Genomic DNA, 24,046 nt, shown 5'->3' on the forward strand with positions numbered 1-24,046 from the left:
CACTATGGTGGAAACAAAAAGATATTCACACGGTATATTCCATTCATTCATACATATTTAATGTTTTCAGTTATGTATTCCAAAAATGTTAATTAAAACGTATCTGTCCCATAATAGGCATTATTGAAGTAGAGTTGTATGATTAAGCCTGTACTCTGAAATGCTATTCTAGGCAACTATTTTGCGTTATAGCTTAATATCCTTTCATAACAACATTGTTTGTTCCTGAGTTCATTTAGTCTGAATTTAGTTTTTGCACTTATTGTTTTCAGCCAATAATATTAATTTATGACATTCAACCTTGCCAATGAAAGTACAGTATCATAAACAGCTTAATATGGACAGACAGATGGACCCTAAACGTTTTGGGGGTTGCAACATGTGGGAACTATAGGATTGTTCCAGCTCTGCTATTGCCATTTTGTCTACAGATGTAAACTCTTAATTTGAGCCAGTTTGCTACAGCAGAAAAATAATCATGAACAGAAGGGAAATAACCCTACTGCAACAGGAAATGACCCATAAAAGAATGCACAGCTCATCAATACCTTGATATGAAGGGGGTATGGCAGCCAACAACCTTACAGAGTTCCACTTCTTTCAACAAAAACACGAAACTGCGGTTGCAGGAAAATTTTATAGGGGTTGATACATTTTTTATTAGGGCAAATCAAGTCTGAAATTTCAAAGTGGAATTTACAAACTTTAGAAGCCTTTTACACTATACTCATAACTATACGTTTGCATTTCCTGCTCCACAGGAATATTCTCAGCAACAATAGAGTGATCAAATTAATATCCCATATCTGTAGTTTTGTAGTCCACACCCATTTATCTGGGTCACCTGTAACCCTGTGTAAGTACTTCAATTAAATGTAAAATACTGGACCAATCACTATCACTACAGTTGTAGATTTTAAACCAGTTACGCTCCCTTCCTGTCCCAAAGCTCTCGGGCTTAAGCAGGACACTTTAGACACGCTTCTGAGTTTCTTTCATCACTGACCTGTTTTCATTTCAGTTTTTCCATTTCCTCTCCATGGCAGCCAGTTGCTCCGGCGATGGCAAAATGAGAACTATTTCCCTTTCATTGTTACATTACTGTAGCACTCCCTATCCCTACACATCAGTAAATGTGGTCACTAGACTGTGCGATTAGAAGGGATTCGTGGCAGGTATCCTGGCATAGTTAGCAGCTGTGGGCAAGCAACTGTACTACTTGCTTCCAGGTGTCTCAGTTGGGATGCTATGGTTGGGTTCCTTGGAGAGAGGTGCATGACTTTGAGAATGTTGATTGCTTTCTAAATGGATAATGAGCTATTTAGCTAGGTGTCATTATACTCTTTGATAATCAGAAATAATATCTTAGAAAGGGAAAAGCATTTAACCCAAACCCTCTGAATCAGAGAGGGCTGCCATAATCGACATTGGCGCCCGGGGAACAGTGGAGTAACTGCCTTGCTCAGAACAACAGATTTTTACCTTGTCAACTCAGAGATTCGATCCAGCAACCTTTCGGTTACTGGCCTGCTCCCAAAATTCCCTTGATACTCTAGGGCAGGGGTATTCAACTCTTACCCTACGAGGTCCGGAGCCTGCTGGTTTTCTTTTCTACCTGATAATTAATTGTACACACCTGGTGTCCCAGGTCTAAATCAGTCCCTGATTAGAGCGGAACAATAAAATAAACACTGTGGAACTGGCTTTGACAGCCAGAGTTGAGTTTGAGGGTTCTAGGGCATTCGAGAAGGTCAGAGTAGTGCATAGAACCATACCTCACATGGGTGATTCAACAATGCACATGGCACAGACTGTTGATTTCACTCAAAATGCATAATAAACCATTTGTAATACATGTTCATGAAGTCGCAGAGAAAGAAGCTAGGCTACTTCTTTGAAGACACCATATAGGGACACTTTCAATCATTTGAATGTGACTTTTATGATTTTTCCTTTTAAGGAAAAGTTGGGTTTTATAAAGTAAGAAAAGTTAAGTGCCCTATCAAAACTTGCATCAGAATCTTTGCTAAAACTAATTTTGTATAGTATTAATGACAAACACTCTTTAAGCTTCCTTGGGAAAATCATAATTCATCATATTCCCTGAGGTGTTTTTGGTAAATTAGGTTTTAGCTTGAACCCCCCCTTCTCATGGCTCCTTTTAAGCTTGTCCATGTGGCTATTGCTCTTGTGATAGATCCCGTATCAACAGCCAGCTATTTCCCAATGGTGCACCCACAGTCTGATGTTGCTTGATGCATTTATTTTCTTATTATGCTGACAACCTTTATGTTAGTTTCCAGTCTTGAGAAAGAGAACATTGCATCCTTGAGCCTTCATTGTTTAGAATTAGAAATAGCTGAAAGCTCTTCATCCAGAAAGTAGTTTGTTTTATTTTTCATCGTTGGAAAGCAATATATAGGTGCAAATGTTTTCTATACAATATAATGCATGTCAAATCATTTTAGAATTGAGGTACAGTAAATGTTCTGTTTAATTCCATAGTAGCTCTGTAACTTAAAGATAGCACAGACAGATCATCCCCTTACTGAGGGAGGGAGAGAGTGGACAATATATTTTTTATACACTACCGTTCAAAAGTTTGGGGTCACTTAGAAATGTCCTTGTTTTTGAAAGAAAAGCCCAGTTTTGTCCATTAAAATAACATCAAATGGATCAGAAATACAGTGTAGACATTGTTAATGTTGTAAATGTGTCACGGGTGATTTCCTCCTCTACGTCTGAAGAGGGGAGGGTCTGGGTGGGGCGTCTGTCCGTGGTGGCGGCCCTGGCGCTGGAAGTGGACCCCACCACACCATAGTCTTTGTCCGCTTTAGTCTCCTCCTAGGAACGGCGACCCTCGCCGTCAACCTAGGATTGGCACCCTACTAAATGGCCCCACTGGACTGAGGGGCAACTCCGTACTGAGGGGCAGCTTGGGACTGAGGGGCAGCTTGGGACTGGCTGACGACTCTGGTGGATCCTGGCTAACTGGCTAGCTCTGGCGGATCCTGGCAGACTGGCGGCTCTGGCGGATCCTGGCAGACTGGCGGCTCTGGTGGATCCTGGCAGACTGGCGGCTCTGGCGGATCCTGGCAGACTGGTGGCTCTGGCGGATCCTGGCAGACTGGTGGCTCTGGCGGATCCTGGCAGACTGGTAGCTTTGGCGGATCCTCGCTGAATGGCGGCTCTGGCAGATCCTGGCTGAATGGCGGCTCTGGCGGATCCTGGCTGACTGGCGGCTCTGGCGGCTCCTGGCTGACTGGCGGCTCCTGGCTGACTGGCGGCTCTGGTCAGGCGGCTCCTGGCTGACTGGCGGCTCTGGACAGGCGGGAGATTCTAGCAGCTCTGGACAGGTGGGAGACTCTATCAGCTCTGGACAGGCTGGAGACTCTAGCAGCTCTGGACAGGCTGGAGCACCTGTAGGGCTGAGAGGGAGAGACAGCCTGGTGCGGGGGGCTGCCACCGGAGGGCTGGTGCGTGGAGGTGGCACTGGATAGACCGGACCGTGCAGGCACACTGGAGCTCTTGAGCACCGAGCCTGCCCAACCTTACCTGGTGGAATGCTCCCGGTCGCACTGCCAGTGTGGCGAGGTGTAATAGCCCGCACTGGGCTGTGCAGGCGAACCGGCGACACCATGCATAAGGCTGGTGCCATGTACGCCGGCCCAAGGAGACGCACTGGAGACAAGATGCGTAAAGCCGGCTTCATGGCACCTGGCTCGATGTCCACTCTAGCCTGGCCGATACGAGGAGCTGGTATGTACTGCACCGGGCTATGCACCCGCACTGGGGACACCGTGCGCTCCACAGCATAACACGGTGCCTGCCCTGTCTCTCTCACCCTCCGGTAAGCACAGGAAGTTGGCACAGGTCTCCTACCTGGCTTCGCCACACTCCCTGTGTGCCACACTCCCTGTGTGCCACACTCCCTGTGTGCCCCCCAATACATTTTTGGGGCTGACTCTCGGGCTTCCATCCGCACCGCCGTGCTACCTCCTCATACCAGTGCCTCTCCGCCTTCGCTGCCTCCAGCTCTTCTTTGGGGCGTCGATATTCTCCTGGCTGTGCCCAGGGTCCTTTCCCGTCTAGGATCTCCTCCCAAGTCCATGTCTTTACATAGTTCTGCCTCTCCTGCTGCTGTTGCTGCTGCTGCTGCTGCATCTCCTGCTGCTGCCTGTTACCACGCCACTTGGTCCTTGGTTAGTGGGTGATTCTGTCACAAAATAACAAGGAGAACAAAGAATTACTAAGGTCAGGGTGTGACAAAATGACTATTGTAGCTGGAAACGGGACATTTTTTAATGGAATATCTACATAGGCGTACAGAGGCCCATTATCAGCAACCATCACTCCTGTGTTCCAATGGCATGTTGTGTTAACTAATCCAAGTTTATCATTTTAAAAGGCTAATTGATCATTAGAAAACCCTTTTGCAATTATGTTAGCACAACTGAAAACTGTTGATCTGATTAAAGAAGCAATAAAACTGGCCTTCTTTAGACTAGTTCAGTATCTAAAGCATCAGCATTTGTGGGTTCGATTACAGGCTCAAAATGGATAGAAACAAAGAACTTTCTTCTGAAACTCGTCAGTCTATTCTTGTTCTGAGAAATGAAGGCTATTCCGTGTGAGAAGAAACTGGATCTAACCAGAATAGAAAGAGGAGTGGGATGCCCCGGTGCACAACTGAGCAAGAGGACAAGTACATTAGAGTGTCTAGTTTGAGAAACGGACACCTCACAAGTTCTCCACCAGCAGCTTCATTAAATAGTACCCGCAAAACACCAGTCTCAACGTCAACAGTGAAGAGGCGACTCCGGGATGCTGGTTTCTGATAATGGGCCTCTGTACGCCTATGTATATATTCCATATCAAATCAGCCGTTTCCAACTACAGTAGTCATTTACAACATTAACAATGTCTCCACTGTATTTCCGATCAATTTGATGTTATTTTAATGGACAAAACATGTGCTTTTCTTGGGTAACACACATGCACTGTATGCTCATAAAGTACTGATGTCTAGTGTATTATGTCGCTCTCTGGTCTTAGTAGAGAAAAAAGTTCAAAATTCAATCATAATGCTCCTGTAGCTAGACAATGTTAGACATTGCTTTTATAATTCTACTTCTCAGCCAGGCCCTATTGAATTCCTTAGATAAGTTATCAGCTCATGTCTTACCCCACCTTACCTGTTTAATTCAATTAGACTTGAATCGAAATGGAAAGAGAGATAACGTTACAATTTGACTTTCAAGATGCCACAATGTATGCCAACATTTTTTATCTCGACCATCTAATTTCCATCTAATTACTAAGAAGGTAAACAAACAGAAAAGGTAACGTTTCTCAGTGAGAACGTTGTTTGTTTCTGAACATTATTGATAGGTATTTTCTTTCCTAATCTCCCAGAGTGAAGGCTAGGCTACATCAAAGCTTCAGTGAATTCCCAGAGTACCGTGATGTGTAGGTGGTAGAGGGCTGGATTGATTGTTTCCAGATTGACCTAAGTAATCAATAGGTCCTGATCATACACTTGCTGCCACAACTCCACTTAGTTGATTTGAACTGTTATACAATCATTGATCAACCCAGGTGATTTCAACTTAACCAAACATTAATGATCCTCTGACTGTATAGGCTTATGTGTGTTAACCTCAACACTTTCCAGTCATGTAACCATTTTTGAGGCCATTCTAATAAAACCAGATCAAATGTAATTTACGAAAGTTCAATCATGAAGGCTGGTCTGAAGCATAACATAATTCACTTTTGTTTCCTATTCCACGGGCATATTGGGAATGAATACAAAATGTATCATCATCAAAAGAGCGTCTTCTTTCTTCTCATCTTTCCTATTAGCCATGTGTGGAATGTCATTCACCTACTTACCTTGTAGCCTATAACACAGCACAATAATGCACATTCCTCACACCTGCTGTTTAACCTCACAATTATCACCTTCCTCTTTCTCAACCAATGGGTGTAATAATTGGGATGTATTTATACTGTATGTCAAATTACCCATGTTCTCTCACTTGCTGTTTTTTGGCAACAATTTTCAACAACCATCCACTTCCCCACCACAAGCAGCTATAATAATCTTAGGGCCCGTCACTGGAACTCCTTTACCCCAGCGGGCGGGGGGCTTCAATGCCAGCAGCCCTGCATAGGGCTAGCTGCCATCACATCATCGGAAACGAGGTCATTCCCCAAACTATTTAATAAAATGTCATATTGCATTCCGTCTTTGTTGTTCGTTCAGTTAAGCCTGTACTCGATTGAACAGCAGGGACAAATGCACCTAAATAGCCAGCAGAAAATAGGCACTCAATTCACCCTGGTGTTGGGTCCCCATTACAGAGCCAGCCCTGTCCTGTGTAATTGAACATCATGTTTTTATGAGACCATTCTATGACCGTCATTCACCATCATTTATAAAGAAGTGTTCTTCAATGTTTATTTTTTACATTTGATTTAACCTTTATTGAAATAGGCAAGTCAGTTAAGAACAAATTATTATTTACAATGTGACGCTGCAGGCACTGACTGGACAGATACGGAAGCAATGAAATGATCGTTTGTTGGAGAATCATTCGGTTGAGACTTTGTCACTACCCAAGTGGGAGCGTAGTAAACGATAAGTCCTTCAAGATGAGGAAATACATTTTCTAGAGGTTGTAGAGGAGCTGTTTCCTGTCTCCAGGGTTGCTCTATAAATTATAGTTTAAAAAAGAGAAGCAGTAATGAAATTGATTCAGGTTGTGGCACGGAATTGCCGCCCAGCATGGTAGAAATGATAAGCTACCTCCATGATGCATAGCCTAACCCAGGAAATTGCATTTCCTTTTGAGATGGGGGACCGGACCTACTGTATACAGAGTTTTCACAACAACAACAAAATCAGGTTGCCCTGGCAATGTAAGTGGGCAATATTGAGCATCAGAAAGCTACAAATGAATGAACATTTATGAATGGTTGTCTCTTTCAGTTGAGGCAAGACTAAATGTGAGTTTTCTTGGAACAGCCCAATGAGAAGTCATATGGAGTAATAGTGCAGAACAGGACTTTACGGAACCTTGTACAGATGTATTGCGTATAGTGATACCCATATATACTACAGTCATGAGCAAGATTGACTGAATTTGATACATACTGTACAGTATGTAATAAACATGCTTTAATATATTATGATGGGACTATAGTCAATTTCTTCTCAAGCTTCTCTCTCTCTCTCTCTCTCTCTCTCTCTCTCTCTCTCTCTCTCTCTCTCTCTCTCTCTCTCTCTCTCTCTCTCTCCAGATGCAGAAGCTGAAGCGCTCCTTTTCCTTCAAAACCAAGAGAATGCGCAGCAAGAGCGCAGACAATTTCTTCCAGCGCAACAACAGTGACGCCAAGCTGTCGACAGAGCTGCTCTCGGACAACAGCAGCATCACAGGCCAAATGAGCATCATCGGGGTTACGGTGGCCAATCCCGTCCACCCTGTCCACCATGCCCCCCCTCGTTCAACCTCCAACCTGGTGATCTCTAATGCGCCCCCGGCCATCCCATGTGCCCCCCCTTCCTTGGTCTACTCCCCAGGGCGCCACCCCCTCGCCATCGACCCCACCGGACACGGCTTCATGGAACACATCTTTAAGAAGCCCACCTTCTGTGACTTCTGCAACCACATGATCGTAGGTAATGGTCACCCTTCCAACCCAAATAAACATTTGCACCGCATTGTATTGCAGAAAAAAACTCAATGCAGATGATCTGGAAGGTGTCACTTATCCAGTGACTCTTGTTGATGTTTTGAAATGTTCTCTGTAATTACTGCATATGTTATTTCAATGATTAAGAGAAAGCATTGTTATGAAACCACCCCTTTCTCGGTGAGATGTAGTTCTATCCATCAAAATGTGTCAGGCGGTCACAAGTGTCATAGAGTCATACTTAACCACTAGCTTCATTCCCGTAGGAACAGCCCGACAGCGGAAATGTGTCAGAGTTGTCCAGGAGCTGCAGTATGAACTGGGTGCTTAGTGAAAGAGGTCAGTCGGTCTCTCTCAGTGTCTGACAGGCAGCACAGTTCCATATGGCGGTCCCCAAACAGATGCTCCACCTTTCCTTGCCCCCTTGTTAGGCACCATGCAGGCAGGGACCACCGGGAGCTAGGTAACAAGGTAGTAATGAGGGTTGCTTCAGACCATCTGCTAAGCCAGTGTTTGACAGCCAATAAAACAAAACAGACGGTAGGTAGGGACCACGTGCTTTTGGTGTTGTTTGATGTGTTGGGGAGATGGGAGTACCAGGTGAATGGATCATTTGTTTCTTCTCTGAGTTTGAGGAACAATAGTGCTTTATTATTATGCTTTGTTATTACGTACACTGCCGTTCAACATTTTTGGGTCATTTATAAATGTCCTTGATTTTGAAAGAAAAGCACATTTTTTGTCCATTAAAATAACATAAAATTGATCAGAAATACAGTGTAGACATTGTTAATGTTGTAAATGACTATTGTAGCTGGAAACGGAAGATTTTAATAGAATATCTACGTAGGCGTACAGAGGCCCATTATCAGCAACCATCACTCCTGTGTTCCAATGGCATGTTGTGTTAACTAATCCAAGTTTATCATTTTTAAAGGCTTATTGATCATTAGAAAATCCTTTTGCAATTATGTTAGCATAGCTGAAACTGTTGTACTGATTAAAACAGCACTAAAACTGGCCTTCTTTAGACTAGTTGAGTATCTGGAGCATCAGTATTTGTGGGTTCGATTACAGGCTCAAAATGGCCAGAAACAAATACTTTTTTCTGAAACTCGTCAGTCTATTCATGTCCTGAGAAATGAAGGCTATTCCATGCGATAAATTGCCATGAAACTGAAGATCTCGTACAACACTGTGTACTACTCCCTTCACAGAATAGCGCAAACTGGCACTAACCAGAATAGAAAGAAGAGTGGGCAACAACTGAGCAAGAGGACAAGTACAAACTAGAGTTTCTAGTTTGAGAACGTCTCACAAGTCCTCAACTGGAAGCTTCATTAAATAGTACCCACAAAATACCAGTCTCAACATCAACAGTGAAGAGGCGACTCCGAGATGCTGGCCTTCTAGGCAAGAGTTGCAAAGAAAAAGCCATCTCTCAGACTGGCCAATAAAAAGAAAAGATTAAGATGGGCAAAAGAACACAGACACTGGACAGAGGAACTCTGCATAGAAGTCCAGAATCCTGGAGTCACCTCTTCACTGTTGATGCTATGCATCAATTAAGGGGCCTGATGAACATTCCTCAGTGATAAATGCATCTCTAAATCCTATCTAGACTGTAGATAGTTGGAAGTAAGCCGTATTAGAAAACCTGTTGAGAATTCTCTGCCAGGAGTCAACAACACCCTGTTTGCACTTTTTGCTTTTGTCGCATAAAATATTTCAGAAAAGTCCATGCTATACTATCTAGCCCTCTCACTCCACCTCTCTCTCTCTCTCTAAAGGTGATATTATTTTTCTGACTGTCCCCAAGCACTTGAAAGATGACTTGTGCGTTGCTCCCTCAAATGTTGGTGGAAATAAGCTTCAGTCGGCTTTTCAAAAAGCCATTTAATTGACTAGAAGGCTCCTTGCGTTCCGCGGATGTAGGCCTTGGCCATAAAAGTCTCTCTTATTGAACGTGATGGGAACTCCACAGCAGATTAGTTGCCTCTGATTGAGCACCGCACATTACTCGGTTATTGATTAAAGGGCCTTGCTGCAAATTACCTATTAAATAAATGTCTACCTTGTTACTGGGGAGTGAATAGGAGAGTTATAGGGGGGTGACAGAGGGTGGAAAGTAATTTACAGTTGAAAAGAGGTGATAAATAATCATCCAGCTTTTACTGAATGCCTCGATATGAATCATTTTCTAGCTGTAAACTATGTGTGTATGCCTGTGTTAATGAGTATTGAACAAATAGACTTTATACAGCTTATAAGGCATGTATGGAGGCCAATTATGCACGGGTTGCCTCATAACCTGCAGTCGCTGGGCAGACGGGTTTAGGGTCAATAAATATTGTGGGGCTAAAGGGCGGGTGGGTGGCAGACGGGTTGAATAAAGAGAAACAATACCTTAAAAACGTATTTTAAAAAGTATCATTATTGTGCAATTTACATAGGCTCCATTGAGGTTTTTCTTTCATTACTTTAGGCTATCTGGTATGACTGCATAAGCCTAAACTTCAGGGTTTAACTGTATTTCCGCCAAATTGCCTACACAGCCAATTGCCAAATAATGCTTTTGGGAAGGGCAGAAAAAGTTACCGTCAATCCACGGAAGCAAAAAAGGACATTATCGAAGTTTAATAATTCAATAAAACAAAAGCTGCAAAAGGAGAGTTGAAAATAAAGAGAAAGGAGAGCTATAAAAGTAAGATTTGGAAAAGATTTCGTGAAGTGGTAAAAGAGGATGATAGCAGTGTTATGTCGTGTGTGATGATTGTGAGGCTCTATACAACTTCGACAGTCACAAGTCTTGTTTTATAGAATTCAATACATTTAATGTGCTGCGCAAATGAAGGGCCTACATGTATCAACTTTCACAGTGAATGCTTTTGTTTATACGTTTTGTGCGAATTAATTGATCATCAACAAATGCATCATGAAAAAAATATTGAGCTTCTGGAATAACGGCCATTCTGGGGTGATAAATACAGTACCAGTCAAAACTTTGGACACACCTACTCATTCAAAGCTTTTTCTTTATTTTTACTATTTTCTGAAGACATCAAAACTATGAAATAACACAAAAAAAGTGTTCAACAAATCTAAATATATTTGATATTTGATATTCTTCAAAGTAGCCACCCTTTGCCTTGATGACAGCTTTGCACACTCTTGGCATTCTCTCAACCAGCTAAATGAGGTAGTCACCTGGAATGCATTTCAATTAACAGGCGTGCCTTGTTAAAAGTTCATTTGTGGAATTTCTTTCCTTCTTAATGCGTTTGAGCCAATCAGTTCAGGTAGGGGTGGTATACAGAAGATAGCCCTATTTGGTAAAAACCAAGTCCATATTATGGCAAGAACAGCTCAAATAAGAAAAGAGAAACAACAGTCCATCATTACTTTTTTTAAATTATGTCAGTCAATCTGGAACATTTCAAGAACTTTAAAGTTTCTTCAAGTGCAGTCGCAAAAACCATCAAGCGCTATGATCAAACTGGCTGTAATGAGGACCGCCACAGGAAATTAAGACTTAGAGTTACCTCTGCTGCAGAGGATAAGTTCATTAGAGTTACCAGCCTCAGAAGTTCAAGTAACACACATCTCAACATCAACTGTTCAGAGGAGACTGCGTAAATCAGACCTCCATGGTCTAATTTCTACAAAGAAACCACTACTAAAGGACACCAATAATAAGAAGAGACTTGCTTGGGCCCAGAAACACGAGCAATGGACATTAGACCGGTGGAAATCTGTCCTTTGGCCTGGAGTCCAAATTTGAGATTTTTGGTTCCAACCGTCTTGTCTTTGTGAGACAGAGTATATGAACGGATGATCTCCCCATGTGTAGTTCCCACTGTGAAGCATGGAGGAGGTGGTGTGATGGTGTGGGGGTACTTTACTGGTGGGACTATAATTTGTTTTTCAACAGGACAATGACCCAACACACCTTCAGGCTGTGTAAGGGTTATTTGACCAAGAAGGAGAGTGATGGAGTGCCCCATCAGATGACCTGGCCTCCACAATCACCTGACCTCAACCCAGTTGAGATGGTTTAGGATGAGTTGGACTGCAGAGTGAAGGAAAAACAGCCAACAAGTGCTCAGCATATGTGGGAACTCCTTCAAGACTGTTGGAAAAGCATTCCAGGTGAAGCTGGTTGAGAGAATGCCAAACGTGTGCAAAGCTGTCATCAAGGCAAAGGGTGGCTACTTTGAAGAACCTAAAATATATTTACATTTGTTGAACACTTTTGTGACCCATTTCAGGAAACTAGGTGTAATGTCGCAAGTCACAACTTCACAGGAGAGCCATTTTTTTATGTAGTTTTTTTTATATGAGAATGTGTTTTTTTGGCAAAATTGCCTTCTGGAACATTTAAGCTAAAGTGTACTGTTAGCTAGCTAACGTTAGCTGGCTGGCTCCCTAGCTAACGTTACGTGTATGACGTTATTATTTGTATCCCAGATCCGTTTTCTTTGCAAGTTTGAGCCTACAGTTAGCTAGCTAACATTGAACCTGGCTGGTTAGCCTCCAGCATAGTCATGCAGGGTAGTAACAACATGATTGGCACTATGTTCATTGTTGTTTAACTAGCTAAATGTTAAATGGCTGGCTCGTTAGCTAACATCGACGTTATGTGACGTGTGTGATCTTACACGTTGTTTACCTAGCTAGGTTCATTGTTTACCTCGATGGCTAGCTACACGTCTTAAGCTAAAGTGTACAACAACCGTTGAATATGGTTGGTGTCAGTAAACGTCTGTAAAAAATCGTAATGAAATTGTTGACAGCAGAGCTGGTTAGGCTGTTTTCATGTTATCCAGAGGTAAACAAATCATCGGCCAGAGCGTCAAGTGTGCACTCTAAACGTTGCCAGAGCGAAACGAGTCGGGTGGGGCTAAAGCTTAAGAGGGGGTGAATGATGCTGAATGGGTGGTGGCAAATTAGAGCTCTTCATTAGATACCAAAACATTCAAAGGCCATTTTCTCAAAAGTGAGTTTGCAAATGTAGCAATTTTCAAAGCAGAATTAGTTTCCCATTGTTCCTCAAATGCAGTGTATGATATACCATTTTGTAGCACTGAGTCTAATTTTATCCAATGTAAGAAACACAATTTCAAATTTGGCTTCATAAAACCAAATCCAGGTGGTGAGTCACATTTTGTTGTGTTACAGCCTGATTTCAAAATGTATTAAACACAAGTCTACACACAATTCCCATAATGACAAAATGACAAAATGTTTTTAGATATTTTAGGAAATGTATTGAAAATGAAATACAGAATTTACATAAGTTTCACACTCCTGAGTCAATACTTTCTAGAAGCACCTTTGGCAGCAATTACAGCTTAAAGTCATCTTGGGTAGGCTGTTGTGCACATATGGATTTGCACATATGGATTTGGGGATTTTCTACCATTCGTCCTTGGGGTCTTTCTCAAGCTCTGTTAAGTTAGATGGGTAGTGGCGGTGAACAGCAGTCTTCAAATCTTTCCACAGATTTTCAAGTCTGGGCTTTGGCTGGTTCATTCAAGGACTTTTACATTCTTGTTCTGAAGCTATTCCAGCATTGCTTTGGCTGTATGCTTGGGGTCATTGTCGCATTGGAACATAAATCTTCACTCCAGTCTTGGATCTCATCAAGGATTTGCCTGTATTTGGCTCCATTCATTGTTCCCTCTATCTATACCAGTCTGCTAGTCCCAGCCACTGAAAAGCATCCCCATAGCATGATGCTTCCACCACCATGCTTCACGGTAGAGATAGTGTTAGACAAGTGATGAGTCTTACCTTTTTCCCCCCAGACATAGTGCTTTGAATTCAGACCAAATAGTAAAAATGTTTGTCTCAACAGAACACAGAATCTTTTGCCTTTGGCGCTCAGTCCTTCTCATGTCTTTTTACAATCTCCAGGCCTGCTGTCATGTGCTTTTTTCTCAAGAGTGGCTTCCGTCTGGACTCTCTGGCAGGTTCTCCCATCTCTGTCAAGGAACACTGTAGTTCTGTCAAAGTGGTCATTGGGTTATTGGCTACCTACTGTAAGTCTACACCCTCCTTGGATTTCTTCATATTTTATTGTGTTACAAAGTGGGATTAAAATGGATTGAATTGTCATTTTTTCGTCAACGATCTACATAAAATATTCTATAATATCAAATTGGAAGAAAAATGTTTTTAAAGGTTAATGACAAATAAAACACTGATATACCTTGATTAGATAAGTATTCACCCCCTGATTCAATACATGGTAGAAACACCTTTGGCAGCGATTACAGGTGTGAGTTTTCTTGGGTATGTCTCATAAGAGCTTTGCACACCTGTATTGTGCAATTCTTTTCAAAATTCTTCAAGCTATGTCATGGTGTTGAGGATCATGGCTAGAAGGTCATTTTCAAATCTTGCCAAAGATTTTCAAGCAGATTTATGTCGAAATTTAGCCACTCAGAAACATTCACTTCTTGGTTCCACTTCCAGTGTCTTGTGTAAAGCAGACCGAAGCAGGTTTTCATATAGGATTTTGCCTGTGCTTAGCTCCGTCCCATTTATTTTTATCCTGAAAACCACCCCAGTGCGCAGCTGAACACTATGCTGGAAACACTCGGTTTGTTGTTTTTAACTAAAGGTAACCAATCTTCGTTAGATATAAATGCTAAACATGTTTTTGCATAGATTCTGCGATGCGATTAGCTTTTAACAGTTAGAAACACAATTCTTTTGTCCCGGAACCTCACTTAACAGGCAGGTTTAAGCCTGCTGCTAACCTTAGCTAGCCATCAAGCTAAAAAAGTTAGTCCCAGATGTGTTGTGCAATGGAGCCCTCTTTGTCTGGAGAAGTAAATGAACAGTTCCAGTGCTGTAGGAGCTGTATCTACTACGCTTCATTTTGGGACAAGCTGGATCACTCGAAGTTCCAATGCAGCAATTGTCTGCTTGCCGACGATTGAAGTGGCTTCCTTGATCAAGCAGGTCAAGGAAGCCACCGGTAGCTGGACGGAGTTCAAGCTTGTTGGCTGCATCTCTGCCTTGCCATTTGTCATTGTCCAACAGGCCGGTGTTGCCCGGAGTTCAATGCCAGGGGAGCCATCTCCTGCCTCTCCTCCCCCATGTGATAATGGAGTCGAAGGAGCACAGCAAGAGGAGCATGCCAATTAACTATGGTTGCATGTCACGAGCTGTGGAATCCGAAGACAGCGTCCTCACGCAAAATAGTCTACACTCCCAACAAGAGGCCCGGAGCGGATACAAACAATAAATAGTTTCGCCGCCCTGGAGCCTGATCTTCTTACTCCTTCGTCGCTAGGGGTACCTGTGTCTGCGAACGCTGTGCCTACTCCTTCCTCTACAATATCCAAGTCGACGTAGGCCCCCTTCCGTCCTTGCTCTGGATCGAGCGGAGCTTCTCCATCTGTCAGAGGCCCGCACCAACCGTTGGGAGCTATGGGCTCAAGTTATCCTGCCTCTCACCCGTCCTTAAAGGGTTCTCCGAATCCTGTGAAGCATGGAAGTGGGCAGATTTCCTCGTCCTTCTCGCCAGCCGTGATTTTGGGCAGCTCCATGGTAAGAAATGGCACTGTTCCTGGTGCAAAAACACTGTCCTATCCCGGAGCTCGAGTAAATAACATTACTAAGCTTCTCCCGAATGTTCTATGCCAGGTCTGTGCAAAGCTGTCATCAAGGCAAAGGGTGGCTACCTTGAAGAATATGAAATATCAAATATATTTAGATTTGGTTACTACATGATTCCATATGTGTTATTTCATAGTTTTGATGTCTTCACTATTATTCTACAATGTAGAAAATAGTAAATGAAGAAAACCCCTTGAATGAGTAGGTGTGTCCAAACTTTTGACTGGTACTATATATATATATATGCATACAAAATCATATATAATGTCAAAGTGAAAGGAACATTCTATTTAAAAATATATATATTATATATATTTTTTAAATAGAATGTTCTTTTCACTTTGACCTTATATATTATTTTGTTATATTATATTATTATATATTATTTTATATAATGTTATATAATGTCAAAGTGAAAAGAACATTCTATTTAAAAAAATATATATATATATTATTCTTTTTAATAGAATGTTCTTTTCACTTTGACATGATATATTATTTGTATGTAGATCAATGACAAGAATGTACAATTAAATCAAATCAAATGTATTTATATAGCCCTCCTTACATCAGCTGATATCTCAAAGTGCTGTACAGAATCCCAGCCTAAAACCACAAACAGCAAGCAATGCAGGTGTAGAAGCATAGTGGCAAGGAAAAACTCACTAGAAAGGCCAAAATCTAGGAAGAAACCTAGAGAGGAACCAGGCTATGAGGGGTGGCTAGTCCTCTTCTGGTTGTGCCGGATGGAGATTATAACAAAACATGGCCAAGATGTTCAAATGTTCATAAATGACCAGCATGGTCAAATAATAATAATCACAGTAGTTGTCGAGGGTGCAACAGGTCAGCTCCTCAGGAGTAAATGTCAGTTGGCTTTTCATAGCCGATCATTAAGAGTATCTCTACCGCTCCTGCTGTCTCTATAGAGTTGAAAACAGCGGGTCTGGGACAGGTAGCACGTCCGGTGAACAGGTCAGTGTTCTATAGCCGCAGGTTGAAACTGGAGCAGCAGCACGGCCAGGTGGACTGGGGACAGCAAGGAGTCCACATGCCAGGAAGTCCTGAGGCATGGTCCTAGGGCTCAAATCTATTTCAATTCCACTTTGTAACTCAACAAAATGCGAAAAAAGTTCAGAAAGTCACAATAAAGGGTTCAGGTCTGTCACATGTCCAAACTATTACTGCGGTTGCCATGGTGCCATCACTTCTCCTGTTATAATCAGAAGCTTCTTGCCAAATCACCCCACCAGCCACTATTCACCACCGTATGTCATTACCCAGCTGAAAGGGCAGTGGGGATGGCTTTTGTCAGATGGAAGTGTCTAGGCACTTGGGCACCCTGACTCATTCTATAGCTGCACTCATCTCATTCAGCGTGAGGGGTTCTCATCATTCTTCCATGTTATCACAATGAGTCAGTGAAAGCACCCCCATTCAACAACTGTGTGACAAGGGTTTAATTTGACCTTTGGTATTATTTGGTCTTTTTTAAGGATCCCCATTAGCTGTTGCAAAAGCAGCAGCTACTCTTGCTGGGGTCCACATGAAACATTACATAATACAGAACATTAATAGACAAGAACAGCTCAAGGAAAGAACTACATCAATTAAAAAAAGACGCACGTAGACAACATTTCAACACATACACATAAAATATCTAGATTAAATAGGGGATAGGCGTTGTGCCGTGAGGTGTCGCTTTATCTGTCTTTTGAAACCAGGTGTGCTGTTCATTTGTGCAATATGAGATGGAACAGAGTTCCATGCAATAATGGCTCTATAAAATACTGTACGCTTTCTTCCAATTTCTCTGGATTTGGGGACTGTGAAAAGACCCCATGGTGTCATGTCTGATGGGATAAGTGTGTGTGTCAGAGCTGTGGGTAAGTTGAATATGCATACAAATTGGTATTTTCAACACATTCATGTTTCTCATAAAAAGAAGAAATGATGTGGTCAATCTCTCCTCAACTCTTAGCCAAGAGAGACTGGCATGCATAGTATTTATATTAGCCCTCTGATTTCAATGAAGAGCAATACATGCTTCTTTGTTCTGGGCCAGCTGCGACTTAACTAGGTCTTTCCTTGCAGCACTCGACCACACGACTGGACAATAATCAAGATAATCAACTTGTTCAACATCGACACCATTCATTACCTGATTGAGCTGAGATATAATTTTAGGGAATGATTTGTTCCAAATACAATGCTCTTAATTTTACAGATGTTCAAGACCATTTTATTTGCTGGCCACCCATTCCAAAACAGACTGCAGCTCTTTGTTAAGGGTTTCAGTGGCTTCATTAGCCGTCTTTCTGCCCATAATTTCATTTAAACTACTCCAACGTTTTTTCCATCATTCTTTATATCATTGATCTTGGCTTCATAATACAGTTTCCTCTTCTTTTTGTTGAGTTTACTCATATCATTTTTCAATTTGCAGTAAATCAGCCAGTTATTTGTACAGCTAGACCTATTAGCCACTCCTTTTGCCCCATCTCTTTCAACCGTACAGTTGTTCAACTCCTCATCAATCCATGGCGCCTGAACAGTTCTAACAGTCAGTTTCTTAACAGGTGCATGTTTATCAATAATTGGAAGAGGAAATTTCATCAATTCATCAAGTGCAGCACCTGGATGCTCCTTATTAATCACATCAGACCCGCAAATATCTTTAACATCATCCACATAAGAGTCACAGCACTATTTTAGGCCCACCTATTGGAACTTTGGCTTTCCTGGATATAGCCACTGCATCCAATGAGTATGGATACAGCTTTAGAACAAGGTTCTACAGTATTAGTAAAACTGCGATCGATACATGTGAATGATCTTGTTCCTGTAGTGTTTGTAAACACCTTGGTAGTTGATTAACCAGATTATAGGCACTGGCTTCATTGAGAAGCTTCCTCTTCAGCAGATAGCTTGATGAAAACCAGTCAATATTCAGTTCCCCAAGAAAGTAGACCTCTCTGTTTACATCACATACACACTATCAAGCATTTCACACACATTATTTAGATACCTACTGTAAGCTCTTGGTGGCTTAAAGCAATATCCCAAAAGAAAAGGCTTTAGATGTGCAAAGTGACCACCTGTAACCACAACACCCTTGACTAAGATATTCTCTAAGCATTGCAGGGATATGGCTGTGAATATATACAGCAACACCTCCCCCATAAGCATGTCTGTCTCTTCTATAGATGTTATATTCTTGTATTGCTACTTCTGTATCATCAAATGAATTATCTAAGTGAGTCTCAGAAATGGCTATTATATGAATGCTATACATGTAGCCTTATTTCTAAGGCTACATATATTAATATGGGCTATTTTCAGCCCTTTCCTGTGTATCTTATCAGAGAAAGAAATAACATGGAAAAGAGAAAACAAAATATACATTCCATTAATCAGTTGGTGTGTGTGTGCTGCGGGTTGAAGCTACGAACCCATAAGCTTGGCTCTATCATCCCTTCCAGTCTTTTGGGAGGGAGGGTGTGCAATGACCCTGTCATAGCGGATTCAAGCAATGACCCCACACACTATCGCAGCTTTCATGGCTGGGATAAGTTATTTTCTCTTCTGGTGCACAGCTTTAGGATAGTCCTCATTGAAGAAGATGTATGTTCCTCTCATGTTCTTGGCTCTTTCCAGAATAGCTACCTTGTCCTTGAACCTCAGGAACTTGACCACTTATCGGCCTGGACCTGTCACCTGGGCCGGTGGTGGGTTTTCCAGTTCTGTGGGTGCGCTCTACCTCAATCTTCCTGTGGTCCATCTTCAGTTTCTCTGAGATAATTTCCCTCACTTTGTCCTCAGACTCCATCCAGGTCTCGTGTGGAGATTCTGCAATTCCGTCCACAACCATGTTGTGTTGCCTTGATTGTACCTCGAGATAATCTGATTTCTCTGTCATTGTTGTCATGGATTCACATACAGAACTGATGTCCTCTCTCAATGACTTACAGATGGCTGTCATCTTAGGAGAACTGCAAACATTTCTTCAGGTCCTGGACCTCTCTGGTCAGGTTGTGCATTATTTTATTAGTTGACTCCACCAGTATTTGGACAAAACACTTGAAGCTATTTTCTTGTTGTTGTAACAACTGCTTGTAGAACTATTTATTATTTTTTTAAAGATCCTTCACCTGTGATAGAGAGACTCCACTGTCCTCAATGGTATTCCTGCCGGCTTTGGTCTTTGTCATGGTAGCAAAGTAGGTTGCGCTGTTACTCCTCACAGTTCCAGACAGGTCAGGTCGCAGGGAAGATTGAAAACAATAAACAGCAGGGATCTACATAGCCACAAACCCGGGACAATCCGTGGTCCCAGCCACAATGGCTAACCGCGTCGTGGGCTGCGTTCAACCCCTCATGAAAACCCTGCTAGCTTGATAGGCAGCTAGCTAACAGCTAGCTAGCAGCTACACCAAACAGCTTCTCAGATCCGGCCTTGTTCGGCAAGATCACTGGACAGCAGTGGAGGCTGCTGAGGGGAGGTCAGCTCATAATAATGGCTGGAATGGAACGAATGGAGCCCGTTCTCCCCAATTAAGGTGCCACTAACCTCATGTGCTGGACAGAGAGCAGCAGTAGCAGTCCCAGCAACTAATGTCAACCGGGTTGCGGGATCCAAACTCAAAAGATAGCTAGCTACTAAGAAACTTTTCAATACACTTTTAAAACAACAAACTTTCAAAAACAACAAACCAAGCTCTCCCTCGTTCCGTGTTCAACAGGAAGAGACGTTAATGATTACTGTTTCATTGTCTCCAAGTGGCTACACAGGTTTGCTATGCTGTCAATCAGCCACTCTTAGCTATCCAGATAGATATTGCAGTGATCATAATATAGGCCAGTCATAGTTCCTATTAAAAAACAGTCAGAAAGGTTACACAGTAATTGCAGTAGAAACATTAATCCATGCCTTCCAAGTCATACTAGTATTTAATTTTAATTTTATAGGCAAGTCAGTTAAGAACAAATTCTTACTTTCAATGACGGCCTAGGAACAGTGGGTTAACTGCCTGTTCAAGGGCGGAACGACAGATTTGTACCTTGTCAGCTCGGGGATTCGAACTTGCAACCTTTCGGTTACTAGTCCAACGCTCTAACCACTAGGCTACCCTGTGTATGAGTTCACTTTGTTGTAACCTTGACATTTGACATTAGCAGTAACCTAACCTTGTTACCAGGCCTATGAAGTCTACTGTAGAGTACAAAAAAAAAACTGTAGAGTACAAGACTATCAATAACCTGACTTTGCTTGAAAAAAATCTCTACAGGTATAGGTTTATAGGGCTCATGTTCCCCTCTAGTTTACAGTTGCTGTTGGTTTGTTTGTTGCCTTGTTGTTGATTGTGATCTGACAAGGATCCTATTCCTCTGGTTTCCATCTCAGTATCACTAACAACTCCTGTTGTTGTCTATTAATGAGGCTTAGTCAAACAACACAGGACAGACTGCAGGATAAGAACCTATCTTTTCCCTCTGGTTAAAGTTGTTTTGGACGGATGGGGGATATGAAGGTGTGCTCAGTCATTCATGACCTGTTAAGAAAAAAAGTCATTTATGATGATAATTGCGTCATCATTAACCTTTTTTATAGGTCGGTGCTCATAGACAGTACTTTACAACTTTGTATGAAATTACTGCTTTTACTGTGTACCTATATGACCATTTTTTAATGGGAACTATGGCTGTTGCTCTTTGCAGTTTTGTTCATTCCTGCTCTTGGAGTTCTACATTTTAGGTGCTGGTACGCCAATGTAGTCCATACCGGTGTGCACCAGCTCAATTCAAGCACTGATGCGTTGAGAGTCACGTCAACAAGTCATTAGTTAAGGATCATTTCAGTTTGACAGGGGGCAGAGACACAGTCTCATCAGTATAGCCTAGACAGGGCCTCTCCAAACATCAGCTGTATATTCAGCTCTCCTCCTATGGATCAGGTTTTACTGCTGTAATTTGGGTCTGTATGACATCTCACCGCTAATCCAGATTCCACTGTAAATTATGAATGATGGCTGTGCAGTAAGTCAACATGGACACTAACAGAACTCAAACAAACCAGGGCTCACTCTGCCTTGGTGCGATGTGAAGGAATCGATCAGGCTTTTGTGTGTTCACATATTCACACACACACACAGTGTCTGGGCTGGGCACAGGCTCATTGATTAATCAATTACTGGAAGCAAATAGTTTTGCCAGACAAATGGCAAATGGCAGTGGGGCTTGTTGTGGAAAGTACTGAAAGAGATTTGGTCATTTCTTCAAACAATCATCTTTATTTAATATTGATTATTTATTGCAATAATGAGGCTGGTCGACCCCCCCACCCTTGAGTGTTGGACCGAGTAACCAAACATTTACACAAATGCAACAGTACTATGTATAGCTGACACTAACAATGCTCATTCATGGTTGGTTCAACCCCCCCTCATGCAGACCAAGGAGCATCATAAGCCACTGGATTCATCCTGTCGTTATCTGCACGTCGGTTGTTGTCTTAACCCCACCCTGGCTTAGTTTCCCAGATTCAAGGATGATTTAGAGAAAATTAGGAATTGTTCTAAACTCCTCCTGGCTATCTCTATCTCGGTTACACCCACCACATCTTGTTTATGTAATGCAGTCTTTAACTAATTTGTCAGCTCAAGGCATCTCTGGTGACCATACGCCCAGATAAGCTCCAGGGAACTAGAGTGGAGACACTAACAGGACAGAAATGTCTTTCAATTAGTTCAATATTAATTTGTTAACCATTAATATCAAATAACCCAGGTATTTACATAATTTTTCTATCACAGAATCATATGTTGCATATTATTACGTGATCACCATTGCCGATGGAATTAATGATCAGTTAGGTTTCATAGGAACATGCTATTGTGAAGTCTACTCTACAAAGCCAATCAATAACATGGGCAGAAAAGGGAGGAAAAGGGGTTGATATGGAAATATAGACACAGATAACAGATAATCAAATCCAGTATTCCAAGATGGTGTAGCATTCAGAAGTCTTTGTCTTTTGTCCTGTCGTGTCCCTTGTATATATATATATATCTTTTTTTATTTTATTCTTTGCATATCTTTTAAAAATATTTTCCTAAAACTCAACTTCTAAATACTCTCCTTCAATCCGCCTCACACAATGTGGCGTGGATCTGCTTTTTTCTGAAGTATTTCTATTTATTTCGGAACTGGAATCCCTCAACTGAAGCTAGCCAGCTAACTACCTACCAGCTATCAGTTAGCAAACCATTGCTAGCGGTCATCAGCTAAGCTCTCGCCAGTTCGAACAACGTGACTCAAACCAGAGCATAACGTACCTATTTCTCTCCATATCCCCGGATTCCGACCGTTAACTCTGAACATTTTCATCTAGATCTTTACAACTAGCTAACCGCAATCCCGCGTGACCACTCCTGGCTAGCGTTTCCATCCCAAAGCAAGCACGAATTAGCCTGAAGCTAGCCTGGACAGTGCTCCTGTGCTACCACCGAAGCCCACTTCTGGGCTACAATATCCAGACCCCTTCCTATATCGCAACAAAGCATCCTTCACTCATGCTGCCAAACATACCCTCGTAAAACTGACCATCCTACCGATCCTCAACATCTGTGCAGTCATCTATAAAATAGCCTCCAAAACTCTACTCAACAAACTGGATGCAGTCTATCACAGTGCCATCCGTTTTGTCACCAAAGCCCCATACACTACCCACCATTGCGACCTGTACGCTCTCGTTGGTTGGCCAAACCCACTGGCTACAGGTTATCTACAAGTCTCTGCTAGGTAAAGCCCCACCTTATCTCAGCTCACTGGTCACCAGAGCAGCACCCACTCGTAGCACGTGCTCCAGCAGGTATATCTTATTGGTCACCTCCAAAGCCAATTCCACCTTTAGTCATCTTTCCTTCCAGTTCTCTGCTGCCAATGACTGGAACGAACTGCAAAAATCTCTGAAGCTGGAGACTCATATCTCCCTCACTAGCTTTAAGCACCAGCTGTCAGAGCAGCTCACAGATCACTGCACCTGTACATAGCCCATCTGTGGAACAGCCCATTTATCTACCTACCTCATCCCCATACTGTATTTATTTATTTATCTTGCTCCTTTGCACCACAGTATCTCTACGTGCACATTCATCTTCTGCAGTACCATTCCAGTGTTTAATTGCTATATTGAAATTACTTCACCACCATGGCCTATTTATTGCCTTAACTCCCTTGTCTTACCTCATTTGCACTCACTGTATGTAGACTTTTTATTTTCTTTTGTTCTACTGTATTATTGACTGTATTATTAAGGGCTTCCCCCGCTCTCCTTTCGGAAAAGCTGACCACGACTCAATTTTGTTGCTCCCTGCCTACAGACAGAAACTAAAACAAGAAGCTCCCGCGCTGAGGTCTGTTCAACGCTGGTCCGACCAATCTGATTCCACACTCCAAGACTGCTTCCATCACATGGACTGGGATATGTTTCGTATTGCGTCAAACAACAACATTGACGGATACGCTGATTCGGTGAGCGAGTTCATTAGAACGTGCGTTGAAGATGTCGTTCCCATAGCAACGATTAAAACATTCCCAAACCAGAAACCGTGGATTGATGGCAGCATTCGCGTGAAACTGAAAGCGCGAACCACTGCTTTTAATCAGGGCAAGGTGACCGGAAACATGACCGAATACAAACAGTGTAGCTATTCCCTCC

The 24,046-nt window shown here is 42.3% G+C and overlaps 1 protein-coding gene across 1 annotated transcript in view; it reads left to right on the plus strand.

The window, feature by feature from the left end:
- LOC124046276 (SH3 and cysteine-rich domain-containing protein-like) overlaps window positions 1-24,046 on the plus strand; it is a 96,014-nt gene that overhangs the window by 1,001 nt on the left and 70,967 nt on the right. The window contains exon 2 of the mRNA XM_046366462.1: window positions 7,306-7,684. Within this exon, the coding sequence (XP_046222418.1) occupies window positions 7,306-7,684 (379 nt within the window). The remainder of the gene's footprint in view (window positions 1-7,305; window positions 7,685-24,046) is intronic.

Source organism: Oncorhynchus gorbuscha, linkage group LG10 (assembly GCF_021184085.1).
Source record: "Oncorhynchus gorbuscha isolate QuinsamMale2020 ecotype Even-year linkage group LG10, OgorEven_v1.0, whole genome shotgun sequence".
In the NCBI taxonomy this organism is placed as follows: Eukaryota; Metazoa; Chordata; class Actinopteri; order Salmoniformes; family Salmonidae; genus Oncorhynchus; species Oncorhynchus gorbuscha.